Source organism: Arvicola amphibius, chromosome 6 (assembly GCF_903992535.2).
Source record: "Arvicola amphibius chromosome 6, mArvAmp1.2, whole genome shotgun sequence".
Classification (NCBI taxonomy): domain Eukaryota; kingdom Metazoa; phylum Chordata; class Mammalia; order Rodentia; family Cricetidae; genus Arvicola; species Arvicola amphibius.
In genome coordinates this window covers 156,721,524-156,748,186 of record NC_052052.2, presented here as the reverse complement: position 1 = coordinate 156,748,186, position 26,663 = coordinate 156,721,524, and the positions used below count along the sequence as shown (strand labels likewise).

Sequence of the window (26,663 nt, the reverse complement as noted above, 5' to 3'; positions counted from 1 at the left end):
GGATCTTCAGTAGGAGCCAAACAACTGAACTGACAAACACATGACCACAGCTTATCCTCCTGACACGGGGGTTTCTGCGTCTGTAACGCAGTCTGGGCGTGCTCTGGAAAGCCTGACTGCCACTCAAGCCACAGTGATGCCCGTAGCAGCCCGCAGGGCACAGAGCTGGAAGGAGTGTTCCACTGCGTTCCTTCCGCCAACAGAGCTGTGACGTGACGTGGGTTTTGTGTTGCCATCCTCTTTACAGGTGTCAGAAAACAACTCCTAACTTTCAAACCTGCAGGAGTTAACGTGAGACGGTAAAGAGGTAGCTTTGCAGATCTGGGTGGGATGTTTGGAAGATGAAATATGAAGAAGAGAACTCCGACACACAGTTTTATATACAGGGGAGAAGAGACTAGGAGGAAAGGCGACAAGGAAACGGGCCCTTTCTAAGAACCGCAAAAAAAAGGGTTTTTTTTTTGTTTTTTTATAAGTCTTTTTTAAATTTTTATTTATTTATTATGTATACAATATTCTGTCTGTGTGTATGCCTGCAGACCAGAAGAGAGCACCAGACCTCATCACAGATGGTTGTGAGCCACCATGTGGTTGCTGGGAATTGAACTCAGGACCTTTGGAAGAGCAGGCAATGCTTTTAACTACTGAGCCATTTCTCCAACCCTCAAAAAGAAAGTTTAGGACAGGGTCTCATGTAGCCTGGGCTGGCCTTGAACTTCTAACCCTTCAGCCACCACTTACTCCCCTCTGGTGTGTAGTACTGGAAATGACAAAATTCAAATTCCATAGTGTTACACTCTAGGTTTTTCATGTCTGGACCCCTAGGGCTCCTCCTGACCTTGTTTTCTCCCGTTTCCCATCACCTTTGCCCTCAGGAGCTGCACACCTGCGCTGTGTGCACCACAGTCCTCAGGAGCTGCACAAGCAGGCTCAGCCTAAAGCTGCCTCTCTCCTGACCTCTTCATCCAGCTGGATCTGTCACCTCCAAGAAGCAAACTTTCAGAAGCACCTGTGCCTGCCCCATGCCTGCCCTAGCAGTGATGGCAAGGGATTTACCACTTTGTATGGTGTGCCTGATTTTCTGAAGGTAGCCTGAAGGTAGAACCACCCATGGCTGAATCCTCGCCTCCTCAAGGGCCTTTGCTGTGCACCTATCCCACCTGATGTCCGTTGCTCATCATAGGTGTGGGTGGTGTCTGTCTCTCTGTTGGGGGTGTGTGTGTCCTGTGAGGTTTCTACCTCAGTGACACTGATGTCAGCCCTTCCTTTCTCTCATATCTGTTTGCTAACACAACTGAGTTAAGAAGCAACCACCCTCATCTTCAAATTAAGCAGGAAGAATTGTCACCACAGAGTTTACAAGTCCCTGCCCTCTTGGTGTGAGAAGAGCAGGATTTAAATGGTCTAGTTTATTTCTGGAGGACTCTAATCTAGCAGCACAGCGCCATGGGGAAGGAGTGGCAGCCTGCCTGAGGAGCACGGATACCACTGTGCTATGTCCGCTCTGACAAACGGCTACTCATGTGGGCCTGAGTAAAGGTAGACTGGACAGACTGGGGGCGGGGGCTGTGGCTGGGACTTACTTTCCCCTGCACACCAGAGGAAAGGCAGAAAGATTAAGGGGAGAGGGTCAGGGATGGAAGGAAGCTGGGAAGAGGGCAGAGGGACAGAAACAGGGAAAGAGTGGGTGAGGAGACAGAGGATGCAGGGCAGAGAGGGTCAAATATCATTTGTCTTCTAAAGGTTCATAGCAGAGAGGCCTGGCTCACAACACAATGATGTGGGAGGGTCACAGAACTTCTGAAAAGGTGAGGCCTGGGGGCATGGAGCATGGGGGTGGGTCACTAGAGCATTAACCTCTCAGGACAGGTAGGTTACAAAAGTGGCTTCTATAAAGCAGAGTCAGCTTCCTCCCTTGTCCGCCACCAGTGTGACGCCATTCAGCATGTAAGACCCCAGCCAGAAGGCTGCATTAGGACAGCAGGCAGGTTCCCGCTCTACGTAAGACTGGATGAGCTGCAGATCACAAGCTGTCCCTCTGCAACTCAAGATTTTCGCCTTGGATGAGCACCACACACGACCAGAATCACCCACCGAAGGCCCTCTGTGCGGCCCAGCATGGTGTGTGATCGGCACACCCAAGTCTGTGAACCACTGTGGCAAGTTCCCACCAAATGAGTCAAGTGTCCACACTGTCCACTTTTGTGGTGCTGTAAACAGGACTGCGAGCCTCTTCTCAGCCCAGCCCAGGTGTTTTTAAACATGGAAGCCTAGACTTGTCTTGGTGGATGTTTGTGCTGGAGACAGGCTCTTCACACGTAGCCCAGACTTGCCTCAAACTCATAATCCTGCCTATATGTCACAGGTACTGGGAGTACAAGTGTGTGCCACCATGCCCAACAAAGCTGGACTTTCTAATGGACATGTTTAATAAGATTTTGCCTTTAGGCACAAGCTAAAACATGTTTTGCTTTGCTTATATTTTCAGGATAGTGGGAACTGAACTCTGGGCCTTCCTTGTCCATACTAAGAAGTTAGGTGGTGTAGCCCAAATGCCACTGCGCCGCCTGCAGTGAAGGCTAAAGGAAGTCTAATGAGCATGTGTCCATTGAGGACATCTGGCTCCCTCTTAAGCCACTCAAATATCTATCTTGGCGCGATTAGGAAGGGATCAACTAGGACAGCAAGAAGCAGCTAAAGGGAAGACCCAGGATACGGCCTTCACAGGGTCCCAGAGTATGAGGATTAACTTCAATTTCCACCACAGTTAATCTTGTAATCTGCAAGAGGAACAGCAAGACGATTCTCCAGCTGTTTCATGTATTATTTTACCTCAAACAAAATCATAAAGTCCTATGGCACATATATACCACCTAGAAACTGACCTCTCCTGCAGTTCAAATTTATTCTTCTCAACTTCATTTTTAACATGCCCTTAAGAAGAGAGTGCCTGCCTTTCACAGAGTTACACACTGAGACTACACAAATATTTTACTAGTCTTATTTTGTACTGAAAACCCATATGGGATCCAGTGAAATGGCTGGTGACTGCTACCATCCAGAATCTGCACTTGGGGCTTTTTAGGGACTGATAAAAAGCAATTTATTTTCACTCCTTTATTACTTATACAGTATTCCCTTGGTTTTAACAAATTTGCATAGTGCACATGCATGCACCCAAACACAGCCGTATTTGGAATTTTTGCCCACAGACAACTCATCAGAGACAAGGAAGACAGTGTGCCCGGGACCTTGGTCAGAACACAGCGTTGAAAGTATTTACTGAGGATGGTGTGTATCGGAAAGCAGCCTTCGTTTGTACCATGAGTTCCGACTCTTCTTGGAAACACAAGCACATGTCTATGTGTACACATGCACAGGTTCGTGCACACACACACACACATACACAAACACGCACACACATACACAAACACGCACATCCATTCATTTTACAAACACAGAAGTGGGAGGCCAGGATAGGCAAGAAGCATATGTTAAGGTCCCAATTTTCTGTTACTCTGGGAAACTACTCAATAGTTGCACGGCTCACAACGGCACTGTCCCCTGGGGACAGCCATCCTCAGCTATGACAGTGGGAAGCTGGGGATCCCACCCTCTACAAGTACCTTGTTTGAGATGTCCAGATTGCAGCTGGCTTCGCAGAGGGCCATCACGATAGGCGCGCTTCCGTCTTTGCAGGCCACGTGCAGGGGCGTATTGCCATGCCTGTCTTGGAAATCCACGAAGCACCCATGGCAGAGGAGGGTCTTGATGACCCCCACCTGACAGCGCCTCACCGCGAGATGAAGGGCAGTGTGTCCATCCTGGAACCAAGCGCAAGCCCGTGAGTGCTCTGGTTTCCACCCTCAGCAGGAAACAGGGTGGCTTCAAACACGCGAGAACTTCAGAGTCGTTGCCTGGACCCTGGAAAGCAGGGCTTCATCCATTTCACTCCGCATAACTGAAGCCTGAAGGCTCGGGGAGAAGGTCAGACAGCGAGACTCTGCACCTCTCTCAGCATTGGTCAGCTGTAACTAGTAGTGTGCCAATCGCCCTTGTGAACAGATGTGAAAAACACCGCTAGTGGTGGCACATGTAATCCCAGCACTCGGGAGGCAGAGGCAGGCGGATCTCTGTGAGTTCAAGGCCAGCCTGGTCTACAAGAGCTAGTTCCAGGACAGGCTCCAAAAGCTACAGAGAAACCCTGTCTCGAAACCCTTCCCCTTCCCCCCCAAAAAAAGGAAAAGGAAAAACACTGCTAAATTCTTAAGCAGAGAAACTCCTACTGTAGTTTGCCTCAGGACAGAGGAGGACAGAGAGAGAGAGAGAGAGAGAGAGAGAGAGAGAGAGAGAGAGAGAGAGAGAGAGAGAGAGAGAGAAATAATTTCCCCCAGAGCTGTTGAAATCAGAAAGCAGATGCAAGAACCCGGCCAGGGAATTAATAGCACCCCGGTACAGGATCCCTGGGGAATAGATGTGCTGAGCACTGTTGAGAAACAGAGCTTGGGGCCCCATCTCTATTGCGTCTGCCTGAGTTTCTCCACTCAGCACTCTTGGCACTGGGACTTTTGATTGTTTAGAAGAAGCACTAGCTCCATCTAAGTTATTCCAGTAGGAAATACCCAGCCCAACCTTGGCAATGAAAATATGTCTCCAGATATTTCTAGAGAGTCCCCTGGGGACACAGCTGCTTCCAGCTGAGACTGTACCAAGGCACTGCCCCACAAGGACAGTTGCTACATAAACTACAAGACCCCCAGTCTAACTGTACACAGCACTGTTACTGTATCTGTTTAAGAAGTTCAAATAGATTGTGTTGAATTTGCTTAGGTAAAAAGGGAACAGCTGGTATAGATAGAAGTGAAATTGTAAAACAAATAATAGTGGTTTATTGCCTTTTTACAAAAGAGTAAGTGGCAAAATAAATACCCATTTCAACATGTGTCTAAACTTTTGTAATCAAAGAAAGGAAATCATAGTATACTGAGTTCAAGTAGGCAAGTGTCTTGGTCCCTCCACCCCATCAGATCAGTGAGTGCCTAGCAGTTCCCCCCAAAAAGTACCTTGTCAGAGGCATTCAGGTCAGCTCCATGTCCAACCAGACACTCCACAATGTCATGATAGCCCCTGGCGGAAGCTGTCAGCAGCGGGGTCTCTCCCTCCCGGTTCTTGATATTCACATTGCAGCCAACCTCACAGAGGGCTTTGGCCACGGAGTAATAGCCATGCCAGGCAGCGCAGTGCAGGGGGGTTTCTTCTTCCTGCTCAAGGACACGGATGCAGAGAAGGAAAATGCAGATGGCTGGAACATCAAGGCCTCGGAGGACAGAGACTCAGTCAATGGGGCAAAAAATTAATCTGAGATAACAACACCAGCAGGAGCCGCTGCCATTAAGAAGCAGACCCAGGGCTCTCCCTGGTCAGTCCGTCCCCTCGGCAGGAGTGCTAAGTGAACTTGGCTTTCTCAGCATATTAGAGGTCCCTGAAGAGCAAGAGTCTCAGCAATTTCAGGGCTTTGATTTCTGCCAGGTACCTAGCTCCAGGACAGCTCGGCGGAGCATTCTGTGAGGTAGCTATCATGATGACATCTCCGTAACTAGACCAGGAAGCACTGGCCTCAAAGCTTGGGCCTGGGGGGGGTGGGGCGGGCAGGGGGTAGAAGGTTTGCACTTCCATCAGCGTTATCAAACACATACGTCTACAAGGTTCCGTGAGACAGAAGTGCTTACAAACAGAACTCTGAAACCCAGACTTAGTAGGGTTCAATCCCTGGTCCCACCACAGACAACTTGAGCAGGCTGTGAAACTTCCTGTGTGAATTCCCTCACTTATAAAGCAAGGATACCAATAACAGGCTGTCTTGGGGATTAGAACAGGTGAATGAAGTTAGACCTGGTTGCAGGGTGCTGTCTGAGAACCTGTGCTCTGCAATGGATGGATACGACCTTGAAGCCCAGAGGCCTCTGCGTATCACCTGGGTCACCTGCTGGGGGCAGGAAGCTGACCTACCTTGTCCTGGAAGTCAGGGTTAGAGCCAAAGCTGCAGAGAAGCTGCACCACATCCGCGTGTCCATAACGGGCTGCCACATGAAGGGCTGTCTCTCCAGACTGCAAGAGAAGACCAGAACTCAGAACCACTCAAGAGACCATGCCTTCCATTTGCTCCCCAGAGATGAAGGGCAGGACGTGGGGTCAGGCGGCCCCTAGGCAGCAAGGGCTGCACACTCATACCTGGTTCATCTCGTCACTAACAACAACTCGGTGAGACTATGTTCCCGTTACCGTGAGGGCCATGTTTTACCTCCTTCGTGGACAGATGATTTCAGCCACTCAACTTGAAACTAAGACTCTCCCCTGCCCCCGCTCTTGTACACATGCACAAACCCCTTTAAGGTCAGGCTCATCATTCTGCCATTATTTAAATGTGTAGCTTTTTAATTAAATCGTTAACTACTTCCTCCTTTCATTGCCTTATTTGTGCTCAGAGACTCATTCCTTGCATTCTCTGAGATTTTAGAGAACACAGCCATTTGCTCCTGGTATATTTCTGTGAATAACAAATATAATTTATGATGCTTTGCTTGTGTCTGCACCTGCCAGTATCACACTACCCTAACTACAGAAAACATTACTGTCAACCGGCAGCAAACTGCGGTGATGGATTCCTTTGCTGCTGTCTAGATCTTAGTCACTCATCGAAGGCCATGTGCAAAAATCCCCCAGGCTGTGAGTGGTGGAACTTTAGGAGGTGGGGGCTAATGGAAGTTAGGTTACAATAAAGGAGACTGGGGGTGTCTCTGTCTCTTTGTCTCTGTCTCCCTCCTTCCTCGCTGACAGGAGGCGAACTTTGCTCCAGCACACAACCCTAAATACTTTGTTTCCCCAAAACCTTAACAATAGTTAGAAGTATCTAAGGTAGAAACTCTGATTTAAATATTGGGCCAAGCCACAGTCAAAAGAACAACAACAACAACAACAACAACAAAAAAAAAAAAAAAAAAAAAAAAAACCAACAAAGTCTTTAACTCTAAATCCCCTGCTGGAGGATGTGGTCCTCATTTATCTTTGGGTTCTGGTGTACCAAGCAGGCCAACACTCAATGCAGCCCGATTCCTCTTGTTTTTCTTAAGATGCATGTCCTTACCTTGTCTTTAACATCCAAAGGGCATTTGTTCTCATTGAGAAATTTCAAGGTATCCACGTGGCCATGCCGAGAGGCCCAGTAGATGGCATTGGATCCTCCCTGCAAGGAAACCGATGCAGAATCGCATCTTGAACTCCTGGACCACGCACCCTTTGGAATCACAGTGCTTCCCTTCTTGGGTAACAAATCCCAGCGGAGCCTCTTCCCAGAGGTACAAAACCCCATTTGGCTTCAAGGCTTTGGTAATTATACCATGGTCATGTACCATATTAGCAGCAGGGGAGGTTCAGTGGGAAGCTGAAAGAGGGTCTCTGTGTTATCTTTGCAACTTTTCAAGGTAAAAACAAAACTTTTTTTTCTTTTTTGAAGGCTTTTCAATATCAACCTCTAGCTAGACTTCCTAACAGTACCCTCGGTATCCACAGGGGACTGACTGCAATCCAACCTTCCACACAGGTACCAAAAGAAAAAAATTCGTGGGTGTGCAAGATGCTTCTACAAAATGATGTAGCTTGCACAGAACCGGTACATCCTCCAACGCACCCTAATCACCTCTGACCTACTCCTAACACCTGATACAGCTGAAACACCATGGGAGCAGTCGTTACGAGAAGAAACACATTCTGCAATTTATTTTTCCCCCACATACTCTCAGTCCGCCTTTGGCCAGATCAGGGATTGAGCTCATGGGCTCTCCGGGACAAACTAGAGTTTTTATGGCAGCTGATGACAGATCTGTGGCCACGATCATCAGCTGTCACTCAGTGACGTCTGCCTTTACAATGCTGCTTACACCAGAATGTGCATCCATATCCAGATACGTGATACACACGCAGGCTAATGAATTTCGGATTAGATTAACTACACAGTAAACACTTTTCCAAGTATGACCTGTAACACTGCTGAGTAAATGTGACCTGCAATGCACAAGGCACGAGAAAGGAGCAGAGCCTGCAGGGGGGAAACATGAGCACCTTTCCCCAGGACATGTCAGCCTGCGCAATGCTCTCTATGCAGTGCCATATAGGAAATCACAAAAGTAGACACGCTCTCCCACTTACTGCTCCTATGATTAGGAAGACACGGGGGAACCCATGATAAGAATTTGTTTTTAATAACACAGAATTATGACCTTATCCTGGACATCGATCCTTGAGCCTCGTTTGATGAGTAACTGCAGCATCTGGATATTCCCACAGCCGGCAGCAATCAGTAACGGAGGTGTCCCATGCTGAAAGAGAAGAGGAAGCTACTCTCTGTTTTTCAGGTTGAGTAGGAAGGGGAAAGCCCATGGAATCACCAATATCCTCTGCCTGCTGTGTCCACACCCTTCCCCAGATCGAGGGACAGGAAGGGAAGGACCAAAAGCACCTCCTTTTTCAGATGTACACTCAAGGATGGTGCCACCATTTGTAAGAGACAGGACCTCAAGGGTGCAGGAACAGGGGTGTAAAGGAAGGCCCTCAATGCAAAACGTCCTTATTTGCAACTCAAATCTCTCTAGACAGAAAGGATTTCCTCACAGAATGGAGGCTCCATTCGCAGGGTGGAGTTGGAGAAGTAACCTCCACAGAAGAGAGTCAGACCTTGTTGGGCTGGTTAACGTCATAGCTGGACAACGAGCCCAGAAGGTGCTGCAGGCCTGGGACGTTGTCATCATTGATGGCATGGATGATGGCTTTCATCACAAAAGAGTCTTCCTCGTCCTGAGAGAGACATGAGGATGGAAAGATTTGCATACTGGCCAGGATCCTCATCAACACAGTGGGTGAAACCTGGTTTGTTTGCCATAGGGGCATTCTAAGAAGAAGGGCCGGCCACTTAATCCCCAATGCACAGTCAGAAAGGGAGCTGGGAGGTGAACTTCTGCTACTAACCACTTACTGCTTAGCTGAGCCTGAGGGCACCTGCGTTGTAACTGAGAATGAACTGTTTCTAAGGCTCTGATTTTGGACAAGGATATTGACTAATGACCCTCTGTTTATCTTTGGAATCTGTCAAAACAGAGTTACCAGAAAACACTGTGTAGAGGTTCCTCTGAGACAGCCTCTCCTACTGGATGAGGAAGGAGAAAAACCATAGAACCAAGGAAATCCATAGTTTCTTTAAAGAAGACAATCTCATTTGCTAAATTTTCCAGTTACAGAATTATCTTTTTGCTCTTTTCTTTCTCTTTCTTTTTTTTCTTTTTCTTTCTTTTTTTTTTTTTTGCCATTTGAATGTCTTCTTTTTCTAGGTCTGAAATATAGGAAGGTAAAATCCTCTTAATGCTCAATAAAAATGCATGTGTGAGCGTGTGCATGTGTGTGCATGCACGTGTGTGTGCATATGTATGCATCTGTATGTGTGGTGTTTGTGTGTGCCCACACGCATGCATATAGCCTGCAGCCCTGCACAGTCATCAGAAGACAGCTACAGCCCCCCACAGTCAGCCTACAGCCCCCATAGTCAAGCAGAAGACAGTCTACAGCCCCCACAGTCGGCAGAAGACAGTCTACAGCCCCCACAGTCAGCAGAAGACAGAGCTAGTGAGATCTCTCCTAGGGCTCCTACCCTAGCTTTCACTGACACAGGACTGCTAAGAACGCTGATTCATGAGCTTCAGTCATCCCCACTACGGCATCCCCCAGTCAGACCCACACTTCCATTTTTCCCTGGCTCCACTAACACCCTCAAGTTCTTCCAAAAGTGGTCTTCCTTCCCTGCCTTCATAACTTCCTTCTCTGGCTTTCCTTCACGTGAGTGTGTGTGTGTGTGTGTGTGTGTGTGTGTGTGTGTGTGTGTGTGCCTGCGCACATGCGCGCGCGTCATGTGCGTGCGTCCACACATTCCTTCTCATCTTACTCTACAGTTGTAAAGCTGAACCACTAGTGCGCAGCAGAGCGTCAGGAGAAAAGAAGAGCTGGTGTCTGCTGCCATGTGATCATTGCCCTAGGAGTTCCTAGTTCTGTCCAGGAAACGCCGACTATTGGGTTACAGGCCATGGTGGTTCCCACAGAACCACTGTGTCTGCCTTTCCTGGAGTCCCCTTCACTTCAGCGAACAAAGCCCCAGTGTGTGAGTGGTCGGAGAAAGTCTCACTGAAGTGAGAGATGTCTGGCTGTATCTGAAGAGCTCATCAGTGATTGGGTTTCAGTTTGGACATGGGGAAAACTGTGGTGCTGTTTGCAAGGACTTTGGGCAAAAAGTCAGGACAATGTCAATAAACAAAGTGAATATGGCCTTCTGGTCTACCACGAGACAGTCATTGTGCTATCTTTGGTGTTGGTGGGGAAAGGAAGTGAAGGCTCTCTGTCTTTTTGTGTCACTATGACTCTGTATTCTCCCACTGGTGGCAGAGTTCCTATGCTCATTCATGAGAAATAGTGTAAGCTCATTCTTGTTCCACTAGTTATCCTCTTCCGTGTGTGTGTGTGTGTGTGTGTGTGTGTGCACATATGCATGCTTTGTGTATGTGGTGTGTCCATGTACACAAGTGTTTACGGGAGGAGTAGTATTGGAAACAGTAGGGATGGCAGCTAAGACAAGGCCAAGTCAACTGAATGAAAATCAAAGAGGAGAGCAGGACAGGACACAGAGTCAGCCCACCTCAGGAGTAAGTGTGAGTCTGCTATTTCCATGACGTGGGCTTTCTGGACTGATGAACAAACAGAACAGTGTAAACAATCCAAACACGGTCGTGAAAGAAGCTGGCCACGGCAAACAGGATTGCTTACCAGAGTATCATCGCTTCTGGCCACACTCATGTTACTTCTGGACAAAAATGACCGGGATAATCTTTGGCACAGTGATATCAAGCGAACAGATTGCTAAAACAAAATAAACATAAGAAGTCAATGGGCGAAGGACAGAGAACTTACGAAGAAGGCACTGAGAACATGTTCAGTGCCAACAGGCCTCTGGGGGTGGGCACTCCATGGCAGGCTGGGCTGTTTGCTTAAGGAAGGATTCTAAAGGTCATGTGCTCAGACAGCAAGACAGAGAGACTCTGTGCATTCTCTACCACCTGCGGAAGTGGGTGCCTCATATCCCATCTCTCTCTGTGTGCCTTGTTTTCTAAACCCCAACAAAACCCTTGTGGGATCTTCCTGGGTCCAGCACGGGATGCAAGGGCCTTGCTCTGAGCTCTCTGGGCCCAAGTCAGCTAAAGGAATACATGTGACTATCAGCACGCACAGATAGGAGACAGATGCACTGGTCTGCAGTAAAACCTCCTCCGTATCCTCAAAGGCTGAAGGAAGCCACAGGGAAATGAACACGAGGGAAGGAGAAAAGAAGAAAGAGGGAGAAAAAGAGGAAGAAGGGGGAGAGAGACTGAGACATAACTTCTAAGCCTTGTTGACAGTCTAGGTATAAAACTGAGGTACACCACTAGGCCAGCCAGGGAGAAGGACAGGGGCTTTCTCCCTCCAGATTTGACTGAATCTTGGGCACTGAAAGCCACACCATCACCTTCTGATCCTGGAATTTTGATTGCTTCAAAGATGCCTGAACCAGCATCCCACCAAGGTCACAGGGAAGGTACCACAGGGGAGAAGGGGAAGACATACTGCCCATCTCGTACCCCATCCTAGGTCCCCCTACAAGCCCATGAGGAGGAGGGCCGGTTTCTGATACAAGCTTCAGGCCTTGCTACTCACAGGAAGAACTGGTTTATTTAGAATGTGATTTGTTACAGTTGGAAAATCTGCCTTGGGGATAATCTGAGAAAAAGAGCGTGCAAAATTTCATTTCAAAGGATAAGCTAAATAGCCCTGAAATATGATTTGTGCTTTTCTTTGAAAGTCACTAATAAAAGCACAGAAGTTTGCAGACCAGCCTCTTGTTTAAATGAAGGCAGTTACCGATCCCAGGATGAGAAGAGTGAGCCCTGACCAGACAGAAAAAAAAGAGTTTGATGCATCAGGGAATCTTACTTTCCATTTTTTCCGAGCTGCAAACTTCTTGAATTTCTCCATGTTTACTGCTGAGGCTTTTCGACTAAGAGCTTGTTGTGTATCTTTAGGCTAAAATGGAAATTCAAAAGAAAATAAAATAACGAAAGCTAATTACAGAAATAGGTTAAACGGCAATGCTTTAAGACCCCTCACTACTATCAGAAAGGCTAACATACTCCCTATCCTAAAATAGCATACAGAGTGGAGAACAGCATTCAAGATCCAGGAGCTGGGCTGGCATGCAGCTCAGCAGGTGCAGAGACTTCCTAGCATTCAAGAAGCTCTGGGTTTGATCCCTAGCACCTCATAAACCAAGCAGGATGGTTCATGCCTGCAGTCTCAGCCCTCAGGAGGGGGAGGCAGAAGGGTCAGACATTCACGATCATCCTTGCCTGTATCCAAAATTGAAGCTAGCCCGGCATACTTGAGACCCTCCCAAAAACAAAACCATCTAGGAAGAACTAGGCTCTGCCAGCTAACTCTTAATGCCCCAGTATTTTGTATAAGACATAGAAAAGGCATCTAGAACAGAAGGCAAGCTTGTAACCAAACTCAGTGGCAGTCTTCCACAGTGACAGTTTGGAAACAGCAAGATTCGTGGGGAGGCCTTTTGTGATAGGTTTGAACTTGAGTCTTTCTTACTAAGTGATGTCAAGTTGGGAGGGACCCTAGAGGTCTGCCCATTTCAGACAGGTTCACTGCATCTTCTTCAGCGGAAACACATAGGCACAGGCTCTACCCAAGTGGAAGAGCAAGAGCCCAGGCCTTCCATAATCTCCACTGATGAGGCCCATGGGTTTGTTTTCAACTACTAGATACCTTTATTATCAATCGGATCTTAATTGTTCCCAATGCCTCTTATTCTAAAGAATAAGAATTCTTATTCTTATTCTTAGTGCTGGGCAGGAGAGAAATTTTGCAATGGCAGAGGCCACTGGAGAGAAGGCGAGTCCTTGAAGAGCCCTAACAGGACCACTGCCCCTTCATCCTGCCATCCTGCCTGGCTACCCTGCAGTCAGCGGCTCCACCCACCACATTCTCTCTGCCGTAACGAACCAGAGGCCTCAATGACCGTGCCCAATGTCCACCACTCTAAAACTGACCCAAACAACCCTGTCCTTCTGAACAAAGGCCTTTTCCTAGGCGCTCTGCCACAATGACAGAAAGCTACACATTTGCCAACCTCAGTTCCTCTTATTTCAGGCTGAAACAAACTCAGTTTTGTTTGCCCAAGTGCCAATAGGTCAGCAATGTAAAAGTGTCATGTGTCACAGTCAAGGGTCCAAAGAAAGGACAGCTTCCCCTACTGCTGTGTGGAAAGAGGGTGTGGTGTCTACAGACCTTCAGATTTTTCAAAGTAATAGAAAATAATTCAAGCTTTAAAATGCTGCTTGTACTGTAACTCCATAGGTTACACTAAACCTATGGTCTGCTAAACCAACGTGACTTCTTCCTGCTCTGAACAGCTCATTTTTCTCCCTCTGTAATCACTGGGACACACTGCTGTCTACCACGCTGTCTTATAATTATGGGACCAGTAGCCAGTTCACACTCCAGCATGACCCACAGATGCTCACACCAATCACTAAGGAATGATTAGAACCCCAACGTAAGAAGTAACTCGCCTTGATCCAGGGGTGCTGCAAACTGTCCTGGATTGTCATCCTTTTCCTTTGGGGGAAAAAAAAAAGGAAGAAGAAAATTCTCATGAATATTGAGGCAGTGATAAGGTTATCTCCATGCTGGCCCAGTCTACAAAGCAGACACTCTAGAAAACGCAGTTTGGGGCCCACATTAAAAACAAGCAAAACCCTCAGAGTGTAGATGGATAGAAGCAGCTGGCTGCTTCCCGCCATCCGGCTAGCTTTACCCAAAATAATTACACGGAAACTGTATTCTTTTAAACACTGTTTGGCCCATTAGCTCTAGCCTCTTATTGGCTAATTCTCTCATCTTGCTATAACCCATATTTAGTAATCTGTGTAGCACCATGAGGTGGTGTTTTACCAGGAGAGATCTTAACCTGTGTCTGTCTCAGAGAGGAAAGTCACGGCAACTGCCTGAAGCGTCTGCCTGACTCTGCTTCCTTTCTCCCACAATTCTGTTCTGTCTACTCTGCCTACCTAATTTTCTGTCCTATTAGAGGGCCAAGGCAGTTTCTTTATTAACCAATGAAAGTAACACATAGACAGATGACTCTCCTCCATCATCAGAACAACACTGTAGGTCACCAGCTTAGCTCCTGACTCGTTCTCTGTGCAGGGACGGAGCCAGCAAGCAGGCAGACCCTAAATGCACCTTCTGCAGCACTTCCTTCTGGGGCATTCTTCCTTTAGTACAGTGAGGGTCTGACAAAAGGTGGCCACACACAGAACACGTGCTGTTTCCAGTCCCAGCCACATGAGGCTCCACCTTACAGGAAGAGAGGACACTCACTTTGGATCCTTGACCAGCAGTCTCCTGATGAAATCTTTGGCAAGGGCACTGGTATTACGGAAGAATTCCTCCTCAAATTCGTAGTTGACAGCAGATACGTTCGCTAATGTTTCTTGCTTAGTGTCTCCAAGAAATGGGGAGGCCCCACTTAGGCTGTTCAGAATAAAGCAGGGCATTACTAGAACAATAATGACCACTCATGTGGAGTCACTGCTTCTTCTGAGTCTCATGTAGGAAACGCCAAACAGGAGTAGAACCTGATGCAGGATTAGTCACTTCAGAATCAATCACACATCGTTACGAACAAAAGTACTGACTTCATGCAAAGCCATCCTGCTAAAGGTTCATTTGGGGCTAGAGAGATGGCTCCACTGTTAAAGTGCCTGCTGCATTTGGACCTCCAGAATCCACAAAGAAAGCCGGGCACAGTGGCATGTGACTGTACCCCTAGCAATGGGTGACAGAGTAGAGCCCTGAAGCTCGCTGGCTAGCCACTGTAACCAAATCAATGAGCTTAAGGTTCATAAAAAAAAAAAAAAAAAAAAAAAAAAAAAACCTATCTCAAAAAAAAAAAAGTGGCATGCAGAGTAATCATTCGGACCTGCGTACACACACACTGACCAGTACAACAGACACACACATGCTATGTGGTAGTCACATCACATACAAACATACCACCGCACATGGTCATTTGAACCAGTGTGTAGTTTAAAATAAAAATCTTCTTCCTATTTTCTCAGTGATGGAGAGCTAGGTTTCCTCACCATGATTATGCTACAATCTCTGGCAATTCATTTTGATTGAGGAAGAATAAACCCAAATAGCATAAAATAAACCTCCTTTCAAAGGTTTGGAATAAAGATGCTTAAGGGAGAACATGCACGAGCTGAAAGGGCCTACATGATCTATCTGGTTGACACTTATGGTTCAGAGACAAGGGAAGAATACATGAGTTATAGACTCGATACTTACAGGATGTAGGTTATTACCCCGATGCTCCTGTACAAAGAAACAAAAACAAAGCCAGGTTAGGAGAACAGCCAAAGAGATCAGAAAGACACCAATACCAAGGACATTCTCCTTACCACATGTCTGCCTCGAGACCAAGGGGCTCATAGTTGACTATCTCCGGAGCTACGAGAAAATAAAGACTCATTAGCTTGGGAAGGCTACAAGCCAACAGAGTCTACCCTCACGTAACAAACAGAAACGCGGACAGGAAACGGTCCGAAAGCCAGGGAGGAATGTGGATGAGATATAAATGAAGCCCAAGAGCAGAGAAAATTTACCCACGAACTCTGGTGTCCCAAATATATTTTTGAATTCATTTCCAAAGTCGATTTTATGGGCCAGGCCGAAGTCGATGATCTTGATCCGAGGCTTGGGCACATTTCTATCCAGAAGCATTATGTTTTCCGGCTGAAAGGGAGTGAGAAAGAGGAGTAAAGGGTGTCAAATGGTCCTTCTTCATGCTTTAAAAAAAAAAATAGACAAAAACCCAAAAGGATGTAGATGAGAAGAGAGTCCTGGGAATAACACGATTGGGGCTCAGGGTTTCCAGGAGGCAGGTCTGAGACAAGAATTTGAGGCCTGAAAACCCGTGGTAAGGACGGGGATGCAGGAAACAGGAGGCAGACCTAAAATGTCTGTTATTAAGGTAGGATGACGAGGGCACTGTCCTTCTTGACAGCTTGAGGAGAAAGGGCAGAACTCAGAGTCCTTCCCACGGAAGCAGATCCTATGTCTGTCTGTCATCTCCTACCCTCCGGTCCTGACAGCTGCCCAGGGGGCACTTATTTATGGGCACTGCCAGCTCCCCAGGTCAGAAACAAGACATCAGGCAGATGGACACTGGCGGAAATCTACTGTTGAACACTGGGGACACAGACATGGGCTTGATGGTCCTGCTATAGGGAAAACTTCAGGTCACGTCAGTCCTCTGCAGTCTTGCTCTAGCTCAATGGCCTACGCCAGCCTGTGGTCACTTCCAGTCCCTCTATCAGTCCCTTCCTCTTGTCCCTGTACTGTCTTCCTTTCCCCCAAAAGATTAAGACTCCATAACAGCTAGAAATGAAGCTCACACATTTCCAATCCCCCATACAGCCTTGCCTCCAGTCAGAGACTGGCTAGACCAGCAAAGTTCAGAGTTGGGGAGTTGGGTTGACTTGACAGTGAAGGGGAGGGTCAGACCCCGGGCTTGCATCAAGAGAAAACACACTGTCCCCCAAATGTCCAGCCACAGGAGGATGAAAACTGTGCCAGTCACCAGCCAACCCAGCCGAAAATAGCCTAGTGTCCAAGAGCAGCCATTGCTGAAGCACCTGGGAAGCCCCTCTGGCTCCTTCCCAGGGATTCCTGACTGTGACCATTGATCTTAAGCCTCTACCCCACAGAACAAAGATTAGACATTCCAGCCGTAGGAAGACCTCATATGCTAATGATTTACAGAAACAATTCCATCTGTTAAACCCACGTGGGGGAAATCTTTACTCGGGAGCCTCAGTTGCTCTTAGCCAACAAGGACACAAAGGCCACAGCTGGCAGAGGCTTCCACCGGCTTCACCAGCTTCCGCCAGCTTCACCGGCTTCCACTCACAGTGTGTGTTTACCTTCAGGTCAAAGTGGGCGATCTGAAGCGAGTGTAGGTAGTAGACACCACTGAGAATCTGCTTGAGAAATTCCGTTGCTTCCTCTTCAGTCAGGGATTCCTTCTCAGCCAAGAAGTCAAACAGCTCACCCCCTGCAACACTGCGAGCCAGGAGCCAGGGTTAATGGAGATTCATTCATTTACTTACTTACTTACTTATTTATTAATTAATTAGTTTATTTATATTTTGGTTTTACAAGACAGGGTTTCTCTGTGCAGCTTTGGAGTCTGTTCTGGGATTTACTCTGTTGACCAGGCTGGCCTCAAACTCACAGAGATCGACTTGCCTCTGCCTCCCGAGTGCTGGGATTAAAGATGTGTGCCACCAAGGCCCAGCTCACCTTATTTTTTAAGATGCCACTCTCTGAGCTCAAAGCTCCCTATTTTGGCTAGAGTGGCTGACCAGCAAGGCCCTGGGATCTGCCTGTCTCTGTCCCACAGCACGGGGTTACAGAAGCCAGTGGTCACACACAGCTTTTACATGGATACCAGGGACGTGAACTCGGCTCCTCGGGAATGCTCAGCAAGCACTTACCCACTGAGCTATCACTCCAACCTCTGGCATTTCTTTGCATTTTGATGATATTTCAAACTTAGGATTTTTAACTCTCGGTTCAGGGATGGGGAGCTACACCCCAGCTTTGTCTAGGACTCAAAGAATAATTCATCCTATATGTTAGAGAAGTAATCAGAAGATTCCTAACCTGTATTTCAACTGATTTTAAATTGATTGCAACAAGGTATCATAAGGATATTCTTTGGTCTACATTTGTTTATAAGTGAATATGTATACATTTATAAATGCATTTTTTAAAAGAAACTCATTTAGTAATGACTTTAAGAAATATTTTAGTTGCTAAGAATGAACTTATGCAATACCACAAGGTTCACAGCTAGCGGAAGATTTGTTGAGTCTGTCACTCCTCCACCCCACTAGACAATAAACCCACTGAGGGCAGCAGGCAGAGCCTGCTTTAGGCTGCCCTACCCCCAGCACAGTGCCAGGCTCACGGTAACAACTCAAAACTTTTCTATCTAGTAAAGAGAAGAAGAAATTCCTCCAAAACCCCACAGGGGTGGTTAACAGAAAACAACAGGGAGCGTTTAATAAGAGTCCTTGTACGGTAATCTTTATCAAGTTTAACAACTCACAACATTGTAATTAAATGTGATTATGCACATAACTGCTATATTCTGTATTGTTCAGCAGGCCGGGACCCCATACACATGCGGGTGAATAATAAATCTACACCCATTCAGTGTAAACAAGCTAGAGTGGGCCTTATCCTGAAGGAAGTCTTCTTACCCCACCTCCTCAGCCACCATGAGAAGCTGTCTGCTTGCACGGCTAGGCTCCACTGACCTTGGAAATAGAGACGCCTTGACAACGCAGACTGCTGTGTGATGGCTTCCACTGGGAACTTTTAAGAAGCACTGAAAACACTATAGAAGACATCTATGGGCACCACCCATGTTTCCATCCCTGAAGGACACCTACTGCCCCACTTTCTCAGGGTGATTCAGTGAACATTCCTTTGACTTCTGCCATCCCAGAGTTCTTCTCTGCTGAAGAGAGCCCCTGACTCAAGGTCATGCCTCTTCCTAGGCTGCTACCTAGTTCAGCAGCTGATCAACCTGGGGCCATGTAGAAGAGACCATCACACTTCTGTCAGGCTACCCATGACATACTATACACACATGGAGACCATCATGTGTGTAAGACTACACTCGAGACACTTGGGCGGCACAGTCTGCAGCAGCTGCTTAACTCAGCCAGCTCAGCGTCAACATGAAACATTCGAGCCATTGGGTGTGACTGTGTCCCAGTAAAATGTTATTAACAAAAGCAGGTGGCTACCTGAGTTTGGCTGCTGTATGTTAATCTGCCAAACCTTGGTGACTTAACTCCTGCAGTTTCCTGACCACAGAGAGTCAAGAATAACTCCAACCCCTAGATTCAGGTCCTGGAAGGCGCAGTGGCACTGCTTAACCACAGCTGAGGGAGAGCAGGCCTCAGCTGGTCCTCTAATTACCTCTGTCTATGGTTCACTTAGGACTTGGCTTCACTCTCGTGTTGTACATAATACAGTCCATGCTGTGGCTTGTCTAGGAAGCCAGATGTCCCCTGGAAAACAGACCTGCCACTGGTGCTCAGAGTACCCTGTGTTCATCATCTTCCCTCCTACTATGTCATCCTTTACCTTGTTCCTCCTTCACCCCACTTACACACTCATCCTCGCCCACCCCCTCCTTCACCCCACTTACACACTCATCCTCGCCCACCCACCCCTCCCTCACCCACATACACACTCATCCTCGCTCACCCACCCCTCCTTCACCCCACTTACACACTCATCCTCACCCACCCCTCCCTCACCCACTTACACACTCATCCTCGCCCACCCACCCCTCCCTCACCCCACTTACACACTCATCCTCGCTCACCCACCCCTCCTTCACCCCACTTACACACTCATCCTCACCCACCCCTCCCTCACCCACTTACACACTCATCCTCACCCACCCACCCCTCCCTCACCCACTTACACCCTCCCCCTCACCCACCCACCCCTCCCTCACCCACTTACACACTCATCCTCACCCACCCACCCCTCCCTCACCCACTTACACACTCATCCTCGCTCACCCATCCCTCCCTCACCCACTTACACACTCATCCTCGCCCACCCATCCCTCCCTCACCCACTTACACACTCATCCTCGCCCACCCACCCCTCCCTCACCCACTTACACACTCATCCTCACCCACCCACCCCTCCCTCACCCACTTACACACTCATCCTCACCCACCCACCCCTCCCTCACCCACTTACACACTCATCCTCGCCCACCCCACCCCTCCCTCACCCCACTTACACACTCATCCTCGCTCACCCACCCTCCTCCACCCAACTTACAACCTCATCCCTCGCTTACCCACCCCTCCCTCACCCCACTTACACACTCATCCTCGCCCACCCATCCCTCTTTCACTCCCTTACACACTCATCCTCACCCACCCACCCCTCCCTCACCCCCTTACACACTCATCCTCGCTCACCCACCCCTCCCTCACCCACTTACACACTCATCCTCACCCACCCACCCCTCCCTCACCCACTTACACACTCATCCTCGCTCACCCACCCCTCCCTCACCCACTTACACACTCATCCTCGCTCACCCACCCCTCCCTCACCCACTTACACACTCATCCTCGCCCACCCACCCCTCCCTCACCCACTTACACACTCATCCTCGCCCACCCATCCCTCTTTCACTCCCTTACACACTCATCCTCGCCCACCCACCCCTCCCTCACCCACTTACACACTCATCCTTGCTCACCCACCCCTCCTTCACCCACTTACACACTCACCCTCCCTCACCTCACTTACACACTCATCCTCGTTCACCCTCCCCTCCTTCACTCCCTTACACACTCACCCTTGCCCACCCACCCACCCCTCCCTCACCTACTTACACACTCATCCTCGCCCACCCACCCCTTTTCACCCACTTACACACTCATCCTCACCCACCCCTCCTTCCCCCCACTTACACACTCACCCTCCCTCACCCTCCCTTCCGTCACTCCCTTACACACTCATCCTCACCCACCCTCCCCTCCGTCACCCACTTACACACTCATCCTCGCTCACCCACCCCTCCCTCACGCCACTTACACACCCTCAGTTTAGCAAAGGTTTGCACGCATGACACACCATCTATGATGTACTTGTGTCCCTGCTACCTCCAACGGTAGCAAGTGACTGCATGTTTGTTTGTTTTTCTTCTCACAAAGCCACTTCTACACACATGCTCAGACTCAGAACCTCCAAATAAGGATAAGAAAGAAATCGGCGCAATCCTTTGTACTTGGACTTTTTGTTCAAATTTTATGTTTTGCTCACAAAGGAAGATTGATGGAAGGAGAGTAATCTGCAGAGTAGATTCTGGGAGCATACTGAGTCTCCTTCATTAGGTCTCTGAGTCAGAGAGCTTTAAATTCCAATTCTCTCTCTCTTTCTCTCTCTCTCTCTCTCTCTCTCTCTCTCTCTCTCTCTCTCTCTCTCTCTCTCACACACACACACACACACACACACACACACACACACTAAAAATGTGTGAGAATGCAAGCTCATAAGCACTGGCTGTCTCCACCAAGAGAGGTAGGAATCAGAAGTTCTCTCCCACCAAGCAAGGCCGTCCTGAAAAGGATTCCATACAGTACAGTTTTAAAAGCACCCTGGGCTCCTGGGGAGGTACACAGTCAGTGGGCTGGAGGAAATTCATTTTTATTTAAAACTTCTCCCAATAGTACCTTTGCAAGATTTCAGTCTCTAAATTAAAAACACCAGAAAGTCCCCTGGCTCCTGATAGCAACTGCCATGAATATTAACAGGATTCAGTTCTGGATTGGCTCTGGTCTCAGCTGCAAGCTAATACAGACTTGGCCCTTTTCAAGGCAGCGGCTGGATTCCCTGAGATTGGGGGAGGGGCATGTCCTCATCTGGTACCACAGACCAACTACATGTGACAGGTGAACTAGGGGCCGTCAACAATCGGGAACCACGTGTGCTCTACTGTGGACAGGCTCCAGAGGACATGTCTGGGAGTGGCCGGTCAGGGATCTGAACGGGCCTTAACACCAACTGTGTCTTGGATTGTGGGTGACTGGACCCTAATTTTACTATCTATAAAATGAGAAGTGAGCAGTTCAGCCCAGTGGGTCTCTTAACCTAATAATTAGGGACATTTTTAAAGGCGATTTCCTCATACCTGCTTGACCAGGTCCCAGAATCTGTATTTAACATGGTCTTTAAGATGATCTTGGTGCACACTGACCACACACACTTAAGACAAGGACCTCCCAGTTATCCAGCTCTGGCATTTTAAGATTCTGTACACCTGGGCACGCGCGTGCACGCGCACATGTGTACACACACACTTGTGAGCATGGTGAAGGTGCACATTCTATGAATCCAGGCCTCCTTCTAGCCAGGAGTGTGGCAGAAAGTGGTGTGTGTTGTTCCACTTCAATGATGGCCTCCAAAGCATCCCACATAAGCCTCCACCAACACGTTCCTGATATCCTAGAATAGAATGTCTCTATAAGGGCCTAAGAGATGGCTCACTGATAACGGCTTTGCCACCAAACCTGACAACCTGCATTCCATCCCTGAAACCCACATAGTGGAAGAGAAATTACTTCCCAAAGTTGTCCTCTCAACTCTCTAAGCATGCCATAGTATATGTGTACACGCTTGCTCACACACATGTGCACACTTGTACACACACACACACACACACAAATAAGTAAATAAGAAAATTTGATTTTTAAAAAAAGAATCCTGTCTTCTACAGTCTGGATGAAGAATCAGTGCTCTAGAATCAAAACATGGCCAATGTGGGAAACCGACAGTTTCCTGCAATTGCTGCTCTCACTCATGAATGAGAAGGCAGAATCAGGACTTTCTTTCAGAGTGAAGATGAAGACATAAAGCCAGAAAAGCATCATGGTTTAGCAGCAGCAGCAGCAGCGGTACCACCAATGCGGGCCAGACCACATCACTGAGCTGCTAGGAGGATGCAGCAGTCGCAAACACCGCACAAACCACAGCCTCATGGCTCACCAGCAACCAGAAAGCCTCGCCAAGCCCTGAGTTAACTGCACACTGAAGCCCAAGGCCAAGCAGCCAAAGCAGTTTGCTGAGCCAGATTCTCAAATAGGAGGCCACAGTTCTTAGCTAAATGAGGTACTTTAAAAAAAAAATCTTTATTTTCTTTCTTTTAACTTGAGGAAGTATGTGTAACATAATGAAGCATTTATAAAAAAGCCAACAAGCCCAAACCCACTTTATTTTTCTCTTCCTCGTTCAGTGAATAGACTCCACTTTCCCTTTACCCATTGCACAGATCACTACGATAATCAACCTTGAAAATGTGCTCTGGGTTCACAGACAAGTTGTAAGAGACAGCTTCGGAGGAGGAACCCTCCCTAGCTCCTGGGAGATGTCACTAAGGCCTGTTGCACATCACACCCTGCAGGGTGTCTCAGGTAGGTGGCTGTCACACCTACAAGGGATTGTCATAAACCAAAGCCCTTCCTCCCCCAGCTCAGAACACTTGCTCTGTTTCTGATTTTCCACCTGCATCTTCTTATCTACAAGGGACCAGAAGGAAGGGCATGTGGGAAATAGGAATGGATGCGGGAACTGGCATGAAATTATTCCAAACAGATGAAGGACGAATTTGTTTAAAATTTCTAGAGATGATGATGGAGCCTGTCAGTTCAGCTGGGAATAGGCAAAAACTTCAAGGAGAAATATCTACAGTTCTGCAGACAATAGCCTGATCAAACCTCTCAGGATGTTCCAAAGAACCAGAGGATGCAACTGTCAGGGAAGAGCCCCAGAGAGGTGAAGCCTTAGGACATCACTGTGATGTGAGGGGAAGGAACCTCCCTCCTGTTTCTGGTTACAGCCATTAGGAGCTTTGGACTTGCTTTTCCCAGGCTGATGTGGGATTCCCCTCTGTATGCTGTGATATCATTGGTTAATAAAGAAACTGCTTTGGGATTATAACAGAGCTATAGGGGTACAGAGCCAGGCGGGGAGAACTAAACTGAATGCTGGGAGAAAGGAGGTGGAGTCAGAGAGAAGCCATGGAGCCCCGCCAGAGACAGATGTTGGAACGTTGCCACTAGGCCATGAGAAAATATAAAATAATGGAGATGGGTTAATTCTAAATGTAAGAGCTAGCTAGCAATACACTTAAGCAATTGGCCAAGCAACGTTTTAAATAATATAGTTCCTGTGTGATTATTTTGGAGCTAAATGGCCGGGAACCAAGAAGCAGCCTCTCTCCTTCCAACACCAGGCCTCATTTGCAATTTAGAGGCAGGCCAGGGTCCCAAGTATGTCAGATGACATCATGTCTAATTCAGATTAGAAAAAAGCAAAGTCAGGCAAGCTAGAAAGGAAGCCCGAGTGCCAAGTGAATGCTTAGCTGCTCATCTAGAGGATTGAGAATAAGTTTAATACCCAAAGCATGAGGCAGGGCCACCCCGTCCATCAAACGCAAAAACTACATACAGGTGGCCTTAGAGAGATACAAAGTTGGAAAATATTCAGAAAGTGTCATGTTGGGAGTGTGGCTCTGAAGTACGGACTGGAGTGCTCCAGGCCTGTGTCTGGTCATCCAGCCCAGAAGACGGGAGAGAAAGAGAGAAGAGAATCACGCACACAGCAGTCAATAACGACTTTCCTCTCTCCAGAAGTTCATACTACAGTTGGCCTCAGAAAAGAGGAACTTGACTAGTGGGGTGTCAGGCAGGAAGCCCACTAGGAAACACATGACCCCCTGGGTCCTGCATCTTAGAGTTCAGTGCTGTGTCGCTATGGGGGGGTGCAGGTGTGTAGAGAGAGAGACTCACAGTCCTTAGATTGCCTGCATGAGCCCTTGGCACTGTACCGGTTTCCCTGGGGAGTCATGAGCAAACATCTGTTTACCCAACAGGTGAACAAAGTCAATACTCCACCCAAGACTAACTTAGTGAACCAGTAAGTCTACTGGGATTGTTTACAGGAACATGGGTGACAGAAACACTGTCACCATACACTCCCCACCTCAGCATGACAATGACATCACGAATACTGCATCTTATCTACTCCCAGCACCTCCCAAGATCACTAAGGCTGGGATGGGGTAAGGGTAAACACTGAACTCCCATGTGAGGGACCCCCAAGATGGTGGTGGGTTTATGTTATGCTGAGAGGAAAGTCATATACAATGCTACCTGGTGCCCTAGCTTGACCATGAAGATGGTCATCTCCAGGCCGAGATAGCCTCATCCATTTAGCCCAGTGACCTAATTCAACGGCCACATTGAAAGCACCAAAGAGAAACGTTCAGGGGAGCATCATTGCTGTAGGCACTACTGTGGAGGAGGAGAGGGGAGGAGCTGGTAGGCACTACTGTGGAAGAGGAGAGTGGAGGAGCTGGGAGGAGAGACGAGATCTGCCATGCACTTGGGCCATGCACATTTCCTGAACTAAAGAAACTACTCATTCCAGGGTAAATGAATAACCCGACAGCCAGAAAGCCCTGCAGCATAGGCCAGGCCTCTTTTCACTTTAATGGCTTCAGCCCAAGCTTTGGAAACCCACAGAAAGAATTAGGCCAATCGAAAGTGGGGCAAAGGAAAAGCTGGAGCAGCCAGGCCTCTCTTCAGCTTGGGTAATTATAACTGGTATTAGAACAAAAGGCCGGTGGGACATAAACCAAGCTAGGGCAGCCATAGATGGAGGATGATCCCAAAACCAATTTATCTTGTCTAGCTGAACAGAAGGGAAAGCGATTACCCAGGGGCTGTGTGACTTTGGCCCCTCCTTCCTGACTGGGTTGAACTCTCCAGTGAAGGAGTTAAAATGACAGTTGCTGATTACTGTTAATGATCTGGAAACCCAGGCCAAAAGACCAGCAGCCCTTCAGAAAGCACACACAGCCGAGGAAAGGACCATGCTGCCCTGAGATACGGATGTGGAGAGCTGGGCTTCTACGTGCACAGGGCAGGAGGCCTTTCCCCTCGGTTTGAGGACACGTTTCAAGATGAAGAGAAGAATTTTAGAACTGAAATTCACTTGTGGGTATGGAGACTTCCCATAACTTCCTCCCTGTTGCTAAGAAGCCAAGCCCCCTGGCGTTAATCATGGGGATCAAGGGCAGGGCAGGGGAGGGATCAGGAACCCTGAAGAGTGGGTAGGAAGTGAACAGAGCCTTTTGCTGACCACCTCCACCTCTGCTGATAAGAGAGGGAAGGAGGGGTCTGCAGCCCTGAGAGTAGAGAGGCATGCCCACAGAGCCACTCAACAATGGAGATGAGATCTGGATGCCCCTCTCAGCAACAGAGTTCAGGTCCAGGAAAGGGAACTCCATCTTGAGCAAGTCAACCTTTGATCCCTTGAAAGACTCTTCTTTCTGTCTGTCTTGACCCCCCCTCCCCGCTTTTTCTCTCTCCCTCCCCCCTCCCTCCCTCCCTCCTTTCCTCCGTCCCTCCCTCCCTCCTTCCCTCCCTCTCTCAACACCAGTTTAACATCTGCTCCATGATGAGCAGGACTCTTCTTTCTGTCTGTCTGCCCCCCCCCCCTTCTCTAACACCAATTTGACATCTGATGGGCAGGATTGCGTTATACATCTATAGCAAATTCCACCACCCACGTCTGAGTGACACTGGCATCAGAGCGAGGCCCACAATAGCTTTCAACTTCTATGCCCTGCAATCCCAACTACTGGCCATCCTTCCAGTCAGCTTGCCCCAGCCGACACACCCAGTATGAACACAACTCCCCAGGCCCCACTGCAGTCAATCTGCCTGTTCCCATGAAAGAAGACTACTTCAACCATGGCGAGCCATGAGCAAGCAGGGCCTTGGTTGGCAATGCTGTGGGCATTCCTTCTTTTCCCCCCAATGTCCTCACCTCGACAAGACTCTCAC

At 48.2% G+C, this 26,663-nt stretch overlaps 1 protein-coding gene and 1 long non-coding RNA gene across 3 annotated transcripts in view; one reads left to right on the top strand and one right to left on the bottom strand.

The window, feature by feature from the left end:
• The window catches only part of Dapk1 (death associated protein kinase 1), a 150,076-nt gene that overhangs the window by 27,696 nt on the left and 95,717 nt on the right, over nucleotides 1-26,663 (bottom strand). For both annotated transcript variants that reach the window (XM_038333400.1, XM_038333399.1), the window contains exons 4-17: nucleotides 17,127-17,265; nucleotides 15,807-15,936; nucleotides 15,603-15,651; nucleotides 15,490-15,516; nucleotides 14,518-14,670; nucleotides 13,707-13,752; nucleotides 12,061-12,150; nucleotides 10,861-10,953; nucleotides 8,731-8,850; nucleotides 8,277-8,375; nucleotides 7,145-7,243; nucleotides 6,010-6,108; nucleotides 5,064-5,261; nucleotides 3,627-3,824 (exon numbers count right to left, since the gene is read on the bottom strand). In XM_038333400.1, coding sequence (XP_038189328.1) covers nucleotides 3,627-3,824; nucleotides 5,064-5,261; nucleotides 6,010-6,108; nucleotides 7,145-7,243; nucleotides 8,277-8,375; nucleotides 8,731-8,850; nucleotides 10,861-10,953; nucleotides 12,061-12,150; nucleotides 13,707-13,752; nucleotides 14,518-14,670; nucleotides 15,490-15,516; nucleotides 15,603-15,651; nucleotides 15,807-15,936; nucleotides 17,127-17,265 — 1,540 coding nt within the window. The remainder of the gene's footprint in view (nucleotides 1-3,626; nucleotides 3,825-5,063; nucleotides 5,262-6,009; nucleotides 6,109-7,144; nucleotides 7,244-8,276; nucleotides 8,376-8,730; nucleotides 8,851-10,860; nucleotides 10,954-12,060; nucleotides 12,151-13,706; nucleotides 13,753-14,517; nucleotides 14,671-15,489; nucleotides 15,517-15,602; nucleotides 15,652-15,806; nucleotides 15,937-17,126; nucleotides 17,266-26,663) is intronic.
• LOC119816615 lies at nucleotides 1,009-6,458 on the top strand. Its single transcript, XR_005285794.1, has 4 exons — nucleotides 1,009-1,539; nucleotides 1,744-1,808; nucleotides 3,213-3,380; nucleotides 5,903-6,458. It is a non-coding gene; the product is annotated as an uncharacterized LOC119816615 (long non-coding RNA).